This window comes from Garra rufa, chromosome 15, assembly GCF_049309525.1.
Source record: "Garra rufa chromosome 15, GarRuf1.0, whole genome shotgun sequence".
Classification (NCBI taxonomy): domain Eukaryota; kingdom Metazoa; phylum Chordata; class Actinopteri; order Cypriniformes; family Cyprinidae; genus Garra; species Garra rufa.
In genome coordinates, this window is record NC_133375.1 from 9541029 (window position 1) to 9552898 (window position 11870).

An 11870-nucleotide genomic window follows, 5' to 3' on the forward strand; every position below is an offset into this window, starting at 1 on the left:
AATTTGTCTGATATCATCATCTTTACCTTAAATAAAAAATACAATATACTTATTTTTTATTTAATGATCAAGTCAAGACATAGGCTTAGCAGATCTTAAAAAGATTCTTACATTTGTAATCAAGGTAATACACAAGTACACAACATTACAATAATAATGAAGATAACTTATAGCTTATATATAGCTTATTTAAAAAATAAAATCTTCTTCGTTTTTGGAGATGTGAGTTCTAGGGTGTCAGCAGATGTTTATTGCTCATGAACTTATGCCGATGATTTCTCTGTAGTGGTTAAACTTGAAATATTTGATACTCAGAAATGTTATGTGTGTTGGTGATTTTAGTTAAACTAATGTGCCATTAGGTGGCGACATGAGACTGTAACAAACTAGCATGTACGTTCTGCACCTGCATGAGAGGAAATTACTACCACAAACCATAAACAAATCAGCTGTTTCCTATGTTTTGAATATCAAAGTTGCCAGGCAACTTCTTGATTATGTTATTAATATATTATAGTATTACAAATGTATTTATGTATTTATTAAGTTCTTTTTATATGTATTTTTTTGATAATATTTTCATAAATAATATGAAAATAACATGCATGTGGTTTTACTATCTTTAAACTAAATGTTTTGATATCATACATATCAGCTTTGTTTTGACCTTCAGCTGATAACATACACTGTAACAAATTTCTGTAGTTTTCACAGCATTATTACTGTAAAATGAACAAATCCACACTGTAGAATATGTATACAGTACGTTGCTGTAAATCTGCAACATATCCTGGGAAAAATTACAATAGGGGGGAATTTTACAGTAAATTTATATTTTCCTGTGAATCATAGTACAGAAGTTTTGCGCGGAAATTCTTGGTCACTGCAATTATGATGATGTTTCCAAATTACAGAATGAAGTTGAGGGATTGAAAATCAAGGGAAAGGTTGATAAATCTTACCTAAGCTGTGAAATTTGAACACAAGGTAAATTTGTTGAGAGTAGAAACAAAGAACCTGATACACAAGCTGTCTGCTCTTGAACTAGTGCACACAGACTTATCTGGTTTAATCGAGACTAAAGATAGTTTCAAGTAGGCTATGCTTTTCCTTTTTTTTAAAGCGAGGCTGCACGGAGAACGAGCCCGAGGTGGTTACAGATGAAGCGCGTACACGAATTGAGAGATGTGTAATATCTCACGCTCGTCAGCCGCTGACGAGGGCGAGCTGCGGGCGAAGGATGTATTATTCTCTGACATACTTTGATACAGCAGCAAGTGCTCTACTGGTTTTAGCCAGGTAAGCAGGATGTGGCTGTTATGGGCGAAAAGTGATTTTCTGAGCTCTCACAGCCTGCCTGCCCCGCGTATGATGAGCTGTTGTCTGTTATGAGCCGCGCTGCGGTCTGCTTAATCTGCGGTGAAAGCACGTGCAGGGGGAGGTTGCTCATAGCAATTTATATGAGCAATTTCACCCTGACCATAACAGACCAGTCCCCATGTACATCCCATTCCCTCCTGATCTATATATTAGGATCGGGAGGGCATGGGATAAACCATATTCAGCCGCACTCTATATCAGCATGTTAGTTATGCTGGTGCAGAGTGAGTGCGTGAGTATGGCGGGGTGTCGATGCCATCGCCTGAGGATATGCTTGCTGCCTCTCGGCGTGGGTGGCGTTGACGCTGAGGGCATACGCGGCAGCGGGTCAGGCTGGTGCTGCCTGCAAGCAGTGGCAGTGTTGCAGGCGTACCGGGCTGATCTGCTGGAGGATGAAGACCCGTGGAGATGGCTGAGCTGTTTCACACCACAGGCTTGTAGGTGAATTTTGGCAGACATCGGGGAGAAAGATGAGTGCTTTCTCCTCGATGCGCCAGTCTCGCCTTCCGAATTATTCTGTACATCCGTTGTTACGATTTTCGACTAACTCAGGGAGGCGGAGGCGTGCTCAGGGGCTAATAGATCCCTTAGATCCTTTAGGGTCTGTTATTTCCCCTTAAGACTCTGGGGCTGGGCTGATGATAGATTGATAAATTCAATCCGTTGGCCCGGTACATGAACTGACATATAGGTGGTTGTGTATATATGTATATGTACGTATTCTTTGTCTACCAGCTCCGCTTGGGTGAGACTTTAGTATTTGAGCTACTGAGCTCCTAAGGTCCCTAAGTGTCGAGTGTAGCCAGGTCTTCCCTCGTTTGTGAGTTACTGTACCAAGACCTCCACTCGTAAATAACTCATGTAGGGGTTAGGCGTTGTCAGGCTTCCTCTCATTCTGAGAGTTATCCTTTGAAGCCTCCGCTGCTTTTGAGCTCGGCTTAGGCATTATTTATACCTGCATATGCATGTCTACACACCTACTGGGTGTGGCAGTCTACCCCGTCCCGTGGTAAGAGTCCCTCTAGACTCCGCTCGTCTGAGTGTGAAGACCGGTGAGGTTTGGGTAGGTTCCCCACCCTCTTTTTAAGAAGATAGGAGCAACCCACAAAGGTTTCACCTTTGAACCCTGTATAGGCGCTTACAGCTCTGTCCAGATAGCATTTAGGGGGTTGAGTGTAGTAGGTCTCCCCTCATTATTAATGAGCTCTGTTGGTTAGCACCTCCACTCCTAGACTTTCCTGCCACGGTGAGCGTTGTCAGGGTGCTGCAGGCTTCCTCTCGATTGAGAGTCCTTCTGTAGGAGCCTCCGCTCTTCGCTGCTGCTGATCAGACCTCCTTTCGCCTAGTGGTGCATGATGTAGGTCGGGCGATTGGTCTTCCCCATGGTTTAGACTTAGAACGGTTAGATGTGTTCTCCTGCATGAGAACTGTCCAGTTGCAGCCTTCGCTCCCCTCAGTGCTCCGCTTACAAGTACATACTTGTGGTATTTAGCTGGTAGGCCTGCTTAGGCCTCGCTAACTGCTGTGCTCTGTGCTTTGAGCCCTCTGCCAAAGCTGAGTATTGTTAAGGCTCTCTCTTTCCAGACTTGAAGCCTCCACTCTACAGAATCCTGTGATGTGGGTTCATGTACTTGTAGCGTTGAATGTAGCCAATTTTCGTTAAGACCTCCACTCTCGAGCATCTCTCTCTAGGGACTATTAGAATGCCGCTCACCAAGACCGAGTGTTGTCAGGCTTTTTCTCTCTGTGAGATTCGTTTCAAAGCCTCCACTCTACAGGGCCCTGCTGTGAGTCCTGGTATTCTCTAAGAGTTGAGTGTAGCTAGGTCTCCCCTCACTAAAATATTTGGGTGAGATCTCCACTCCATAGAGCTAGGAGATTGAGCGTTGCTAGGCTTTCTCTCATCCGAGGGTCTTTGTGAAGCCTCCGTTCCCCTGAAGCTCCGCTTCTGGTACTTACAGACGTGAGTGTAGCTAGATTAGAGCCCTGCACGGGCCTTAAATCTAAGCCCTAGCCCGGCCCTGGCCCGAGACTCACAGGCTGAAGCCCGGCCCTTGTCCGACAGCTTATCAAAATATTTGGCCTGAGTCCGACCCGAAGCCCGTCTTTTTTTCCGCCAAACAGCTTACAGCCATTAAAATAGACCAGATTTGTATTTCATAGAAAGTTTATGTTTTTTCGTTTCGTTTTTTTATCAGAATAATTTAGATAAATGTTTGGAGTTTTTTTTTTTTAATGTAAGTTTTAGTTTTTTAAGTGACATCGATATCCAAGCGTACAGTGAGTTTACTCAATTTAACCTATATATCAAATCAACACTTGACTATACAATACAATCCACAGATATAAAACAAATATATAAAATATATCACAATGTTAGATTTAAAGTTTATTATCACCAGCTCAGAACAAAGGCATTTCGAACAAAAATAGAGAGCAGGGCAGGCAGGTCTGCTGCGCAAAACCGGAACATGCAAAGTCGCAGTGGTAAAGTAAACGAATAATGAATAAATAATAATATAGAAAACTTCAAAAACACAACTTTACCACGTGGCTGGAAATCTCTATGCGGCGCAGAGTATGTGAGCGGAGTGGAGCGTCAACATTTTCCCCTCCGTGCATTTAAAAATCGATCCGCTCCAGCTCCGCTCCGGGTTCACAATTTCCCGCTCCACTCCTCGCTTACTGATATCAGAAACACCGCTCCGTCAAAAAAAAAATTAAATATGTTTGAAATGTAACCATCCTGTTCATAAAATATAATAAAATAAAATAACAGAGTTTCAAACACTAGTGTGCAATCTTTGTTCCTACCACATGCCAAGCTAATAATTGTCAGCATTAAAAGAGTATAACTGCTTTTGCAGTGCAAAGTTTGTAATGAAAATAACAATACGTTTTTGTCAGTTATTTTACCTACGGATCGCTGCATTTCTTACAGATTTCTGCTGATTCAAATTCGGATACGATTTCATTTGTTTTAATGCATTATTGACAGAGCGATTGCGTGTGAATAAGTGTTGTACCTGTTTAAATCATGCTTTCACCTGAAAATATTCAGTATCTAGAACGAACAAACAAACTAATTCCTTGTGAACTATAATTTACCGCTCATCCATTGCCGTCATCATAGCCTTCACATTCTTTCTGATTTGAGTGATTCATCTCTATCAATCTAGCTATACATGTTTAACATATGAATTCCTGCTTAATATGCAGTTATATTACGGACCGTTGGCATGAATTGTTCTCATGATGTAGCGGTGGTGGAGCGCTCTTGGAACGAGTGAAAACCATGAAGCTCCGACTTTTAAAAAATCAGCTCCTTCCTCCATTCAAAATCATACCGCTCCGCTCACATACTTTGCTATGAGCGAGTTAGGCATCACTGGCGCTTCCGGACCGCACTCATTAGATCTCATTAAACTTTAAAAAAAAAAATTCTAAAGCAGGCCCGAAGCCCGATATGCGTGCAAGCTATGACGCGAAAATTGGCCCGAAGCCCGGCCCTAGGGGCAAAAAAAAGTCGGGCTCCGACGGGCTCGGGCTCAAATGCAGGGCTCTAAGCTAGATCTCCCCTCACTGAATATTTGGTGTGAGATCTCCACTCTTTAGAGCTGGGAGGTTGAGCGTCGTCAGGTGTTCCTCTCATTCTGAGAGTCTCTGTGAAGGCCTCCGTTCCCCAGAAGCTCTGTTTTTAGTACCTCCAAGCGTGAGTGTAGCCAGGTCTCTCCTCACTTAGAGTGTTGAGACCTCCACTCATAAAGAGCTGGCGGATTGAGCGTGGTTGGGCTTCCCCTTTGGTGAGGCCCCTGTTCTCCAGAAGCTCCGCTTCCAGTCTTTCCCCTTCCAGGCGTGAGTGTAGCCAGGTCTCCCCTCACTAAAGGGTTATTTGAGACCTCCACTCCTAGGAGTTAGTGGATTGAACGTTGTCAGGTTTCCTCTCTTTTTAGAGAGTCTTCTGTGAAGCCTCCGTTCTCCAGAAGCTCCGCCTCCAGTACTTCTAGGCGTGAGTGTAGCCAGGTCTCCCCTCACTGAAGGGTTATTTGAGACCTCCACTCCTAAGAGCTAGTGGATTGAACGTTGTCAGGTTTCCTCTCTTTTTAGAGAGTTTTCTGTGAAGCCTCCGTTCTCCAGAATCTCCGCTTCCAGTACTTCTAGGCGTGAGTGTAGTCAGGTCTCCCCTCACTGAAGGGTTATTTGAGACCTCCACTCCTAAGAGCTAGTGGATTGAATGGCGTCAGGTTTCCTCTCTTTTTAGAGAGTCTTCTGTGAAGCCTCCGTTCTCCAGAAGCTCCGCTTCCAGTACTTCTAGGCGTGAGTGTAGCCAGGTCTCCCCTCACTGAAGGGTTATTTGAGACCTCCACTCCTAAGAGCTAGTGGATTGAATGGCGTCAGGTTTCCTCTCTTTTTAGAGAGTCTTCTGTGAAGCCTCCGTTCTCCAGAAGCTCCGCTTCCAGTACTTCTAGGCGTGAGTGTAGCCAGGTCTCCCCTCACTGAAGGGTTATTTGAGACCTCCACTCCTAAGAGCTAGTGGATTGAACGTTGTCAGGTTTCCTCTCTTTTTAGAGAGTCTTCTGTGAAGCCTCCGTTCTCCAGAAGCTCCGCTTCCAGTACTTCTAGGCGTGAGTGTAGCCAGGTCTCCCCTCACTGAAGGGTTATTTGAGACCTCCACTCCTAAGAGCTAGTGGATTGAACGGTGTCAGGTTTCCTCTCTTTTTAGAGAGTCTTCTGTGAAGCCTCCGTTCTCCAGAAGCTCCGCTTCCAGTACTTCTAGGCGTGAGTGTAGCCAGGTCTCCCCTCACTGAAGGGTTAATTGAGACCTCCACTCCTAAGAGCTAGTGGATTGAACGTTGTCAGGTTTCTAGGGCTGTAACGTCCCAGTCGATTAGTCGATTAATTGGTCGATATGGTCTGGTTCGACCAAAATTCTGATTGGTCGATTTTTTGCCGCGCTCATTTCATCAGTTTGGCCGCGCTCATTTCATCAGGTGGAAAGCACTAATTGCTAATGGGGGTGTTTTCAGTGCACCCCTGTTTCACAGGTAACAGTCTGTTTTCAGAACACCCCCATTGTTTTCACTTTTTTTGGATTAGCCCAACCCAATGCAGAAGAGAGACAGATAAATAGGCTTTAGAAGGTTTGATGCTGAAAGCTAGTGGACTCAGCGGTTTTAAACACATCATCATTATACAGTCCCAACATGTCAACAAAAAAATCGACAGTGTGGCAACATTTTGTCAAAATTCACAACGGGAAAAAGGTTGAATGCAAAATTTGCAAGCAACAGTTTGCCTTTCACAGCTCGACGACAAACATGACTTATCATCTGAAAGCGGTAAGCTAACTTGTCTGCGTTAGGTTGCCCTGTCTGTTTTTGAGTAGGCTACATGAACATATCAGAATTTGTCATATTTCAATACTTTAGTGTAATAATAGTTTTATAACTGCAGGCGCACACATTCGTAATGACGGCAGAATCCCCGAGACAAACCCAGACCACGCTGGATTTTAAGCCTCCTTTATCATCCAAACGGAAAAATAATATCACGGAAGGAATTGTTAACTTTATTGCTCAGGATATGAGGCCCATTGCTGTTGTGGAGGGACAAGGTTTTAAGAACTTGTTAAAAGTTTTAGAACCTGGATATACAGTGCCAGCACGCCACACAATCATGCATGCAGTAACCGCGAAATATGAGGGACTCAAAGAGAAAGTCTCCGAGTTAATACAACACAGCGAGGCACTAAGCTTGACCACAGATATGTGGACATCTCTTAGAATGGAGTCCTATATGACAGTGACTGCCCATTTCATTGATGGAGACTGGAAAGCACAAAGTCTTGTGCTTGAGACAAAACAAATAGAAGAGGCGCACACGGGAATAAACATTGCTGCGCGACTATCTGAAGTTGCTGATACCTTTAGAATTCAAGAACAAAAGAGAGTTGCTGTTGTATGTGACAATGCGGCTAATATGGCACTCTGTGTGGAAACACTAAAGGAATCACATAAATGGCCAGAGATGCAGGGTGTCAGGTGCGCCGGGCACACTTTGCAGCTCTGCATTAACTCTGCACTCAAACAAGATCCAATTTGTCGTGCCGTGGCTGCATCACGTCATCTGGTGGGACATTTCAAAAAGGGGCACAAAGCAAAAACTGGGCTAAAACAGAAGCAGGAACAGCAAAATGTACCTCAGCATGAACTAATTCAGGATGTGTCTACACGTTGGAACTCAACATTTTCGATGTTGGAGCGACTGCTGGAGCAACGCTGGCCCATTACCTCAGTGCTGTCTGACCCAAACTTTACTAAGAAGAGCGACAGCAGTACACTGGACCTTACCACAGCACACTGGAATGCGATAGAGGACATTAAAAATGTGCTAAAACCGATGACAACCCTGACTGAGCTGCTGTCTGAAGAGGACAACGTGTCCCTGTCTGCAACAGTACCCATGCTGGCAAACTTGAAGAAACGTCACCTGGCCATCGCGGATGATGATAGCCCCATTGCCAAAAAAATGAAAAGCAAGCTGGTCGAAGAAATTGACAGTAGGTGGGAGTTTAAAAACCGAATGATGATGACTAACAGTGTATACATCACAGCTGCAGTGGTAGACCCTCGTTTTAAGCTGCTGTCTTTTCTGGATGATGCCAAACGAGACGAGGCCTATACAGTAGTTGCACAGCTGGCAGAACGACTGAGCGCACTCAGCACAGGCGAACCTGGAAGTGAGGAGCAAGATGTGTCAAAAAAGCAGAAAAACGACAAAGAGAAGGAGATTGCTATGCTGTTGTGCGAAGATGAGGGCGATCTGATTTCTAGAGAATCAGGTGTGAGAAGCGCAGTGACAGAAGAAATGAAAAACTATCTTCAGGACAGAACCAAAATCGACTCCGGACCATTGGGGTGGTGGAAAAAAAACCAAGACAGATACCCGAACCTGGCCCGAGTTGCAAAGCGACTGCTCTGTATCCCTGCAACATCCACGCCTTCTGAACGCATTTTCTCCAAGGCAGGATTTATTGTCAATAAAGCAAGAAGCTGTCTCCTTCCAAAGAACGTGGATATGCTTGTGTTTCTCGCACACAACACAAAAAAGTGTGGAATAGAGACTGATTGTACTCCCTGTGAGTGAGTAGCCATTTGTTTATTTAATTGTTTTTACATTATTTCGTTTTGGACATTAATCAAATGTTATAATTTTTCACATTTATTTAAAGTATTATTGGATTTGGGCACTTTATTTTTATTTGTTGTAGCCTAACACGCAATTGCGCTGTGCACACTGTTTTAGTTTTGAGCCTATGCTTTATTTATTTTTTGCACTTTATTTCGTTTTGGACATTAATAACATTTTATAATTTTGCACATTTATTAATTTTAAATACTTGTGGATTTGGGCAGTTGATTTATTTATTTTTGTATTTGTTCTTAGTGCAGCTGCCTTGTTGTTGTATTCACTTCGTTTAAAATTTGGATGATTAACATGTTGTAGTAGCCTACTTTACTTTTATGGTTCCCTTTTATTATTGTGCAAACTGCAAATTTATTTCTAGTATTATTTATTGGATTTGGGCACTTTTTTATTTTTTGTATTTTTTATTTGGAATGCGCAATCACGCTGTGCCCACTGTTTGAGTTAGTTTTGAGCCTAAGATGCTTTATTTTTCAGTTATGCACTTTATTTGGTTTCTGCTCTTGTTTGTTTAATAAATATTCCTTTTTTATTAAAGTGGACGCGCCTTTTGTGTTTATTAAGAGTAAAAGCTTTAAGTCTATTCGTGTCTCAGCCATTAAGCTGAGCTCTATATTCAGCCTCTGAAATGATAGTGTCTGACAGTTATACTTATAATATATGACAAAAATAATTTTCTAAATTATGTTGCACATTCCTCAAAAGTTCTTGTGATATCACTAGTTGACAACATAGTACTGTTTTCAGAAATCACAGGCTATATTGCGCAGGTGCACGTGATGCACCGCTGTCAGAGATGACAGACTCGTGTGTCAGACTCACTTCTGTGCAAAATAATTAGGTCAAAAACTATTTAATATACTGCAAATAGCCTATTAGTTTTTTATGTTTATTTATAATTAATTTAGGCAGACAACAAGGCTACCAAGTACTGAGCATAGTGCGTATCTAATTAATGTAACGTACGTTTTTTTTTTCTCCACAACGTCATTTTTAGTCGAAAGTTTCAGGACTTCAGTCGACCAGGATTTTCTTTGGTTGATTACAGCCCTACAGGTTTCCTCTCTTTTTAGAGAGTCTTCTGTTAAGCCTCCGTTCTCCAGAAGCTCCGCTTCCAGTACTTTCAAGCGTGGTCTCCAGGTCTTCCCTCACCAAGAGGGTTTGTGTTTGAGACCTCCACTCTTACAGAGCTCCGAAGCTCCGCTACCAGGCTTTGCTGTCGCCTGTGATAATGATATGGTGATTCCCTCGCTACGCTCTGGGCACCTCCTCAAATCCACAATAGTGGTGAGTACTCACGCGAAGCTTTGAGCACTCCCTAAAAAACCCACGTGAAGTGGTAAGTGCACACGCAAGTCCTTGGGCACTTTCTGAAATCCACATGAGTGGTAAAGATTCCCCCCGAAGGTTGGGTTCTTTTCTAAAATCCTATATGGTATGGGTTACGCAGTATTTCTCCGTTCCCATTCTAGAGTTGGTTCTAAAAACCCCTGGGTTTCCAACTCCACTGCAGACAGCACTACTTATAGGATCGAGTGTTGCTAGGCTTCCTCTCATCTAGAGAGTCTTCTTGCAGAAGCCTCCACTCTCCTGAGAAACTCCACTTAGGTGGCTCTATTGCTTAGGCTCCTGGAGCCTCATGAATCACCTCCAGTGTTGAGTGTAGTTAGGTCTCTGACCTCCACTCCCAGAGTTCCCCGCAAGCACAGAGTGTTGCCAGGCTTCCTCTCGTCTAGAGAGTCTGTTTGGAGCCTCCGCTCTTCAGAACCCCCGCTTAGTATGAAGACTTAAGGGAAAGCTTCACTACTTTCTCTAGCGGTGAGTGTAGTTAGGCCTACTCTCGCTTAGAAGTATCAGGCCTCCACTCCTAGGAGTTCCGTGCTTGGGTGGCCGAGCTAGCTGTGACGTCGGCCCAAGCGATTCTCGCTGGTAGTGGGGAGTGATGTTCCTTCTTGACTCCTCAATCTGTCAGTTGTTCACTTACTCGTCAGCATGGCGGCGTTGGTATATCGTTCCCATAGTGTCCTGAACCAGGACGCAGCGTAGAGTTTACGTAGGTAACCCTAGTTCCCTGAGGACAGGGAACGAGACGCTGCGTCTCGTAGCCATGCTTCGGGCCCCACTTACGTCTCCATCAGACAAAAAGATGGTAGATGTATTCACAAGCGCCCTTTTATACTAGTAGGCGCCTTGTTAATGACGTCATGGGCTGGCGCCGGTCAATGTCAAGTTCATTGTCGTTGTTTTATAAGAGCTTCAGAGCCGGTCACGCTGAAGGCAGTTCCCATAGTGTCCTGAACCAGGACGCAGCGTCTCGTTCCCTGTCCTCAGGGAACTAGGGTTACCTACGTAACCTGAGACGTTCTCCTGTTTTGGCGATATCACTTTTAGCATAGCTTAGCATAAATCATTGAATCCTATTAGACCAGTAGCATCGCGTTCAAAAATGAACAACGAGTTTCGATATTTGTCCTATTTAAACTCTTCTGTAGTTATATCGTGTACTAAGACCAGCGGAAATGTAAAGCTGCGTATTTTTAGGCCGACAAGATTTGGAACTACACTCCCATTCTGGCGTAATAGTCAAGGAAGTGTGCTGCCGTAACATGGCCGAAGCAGGCGCAGTAATATCACACAGCGCCTGAAATTAGATCCCAGCTTAGTAACTTCCAATGTGACCCGTGCTAAGTTTGTGTAATTCCGGTTGTTGAAGCTGTCAGAGTTGCAGCCGGTAAATTGTTAGTGGCTGGATTTACCTGTGTGTGATTAGCTATGGTTATGTGCATTGTAATGGGCTGTGATAGTAAGTCGAAGACGTACTCTACTACCATGTTTCATAGAATTCCCACGAAAAAAAGCAATTCCGACTAATGAATCAATGGCTGGCTGCTCTGAACATGGACCTCAAAACACCGTTAGAAACGATCAAGGAATGGTGTGTTGACCGAGGATTTGGATAGTTTTACCGGTACTACAGCACAGCGTCTAAAGGACACGGCGATCCCAACAATCTTCAAACTAACGTTACAGACAGGACAACGAGGAGCATCGCCCATGGCTGTAAGTGTAACATGATTAATTGCTATTGTTGGCTAACGTTACCTGTGAAATGCAACCCCTGAAGAGAAGTTTCGGGCGAACAGTTGGCCTAGTATTTGCTATGACCAAATTCCATGTGTGATTGCAAAAGAAAGTTATTGCGAACAGTCGGTGGTGTATTAAAGTCAGTTTTGAGGAAAAGTGTACATCATGAATATAAGCCTGAAAATGCAAACGGACAGTAT

General features: G+C 43.7%; 1 protein-coding gene across 1 annotated transcript; it reads left to right on the forward strand.

Moving 5' to 3' along the window:
* The first annotated feature begins 6849 nt into the window (after positions 1–6849).
* Positions 6850–8526, forward strand: LOC141287097 (E3 SUMO-protein ligase ZBED1-like). Its single transcript, XM_073819228.1, has one exon. The coding sequence runs from the start codon at positions 6850–6852 to the stop codon at positions 8524–8526; it is 1677 nt and encodes a 558-aa protein (XP_073675329.1).
* The last annotated feature ends 3344 nt before the right edge of the window (positions 8527–11870 follow it).

What these genes read in the sequence shown, in the direction of transcription:
- LOC141287097 (XM_073819228.1), top strand. Translation starts at nt 6,850, where the DNA reads ATGACGGCAGAATCCCCGAGACAAACCCAGACCACGCTGGATTTTAAG.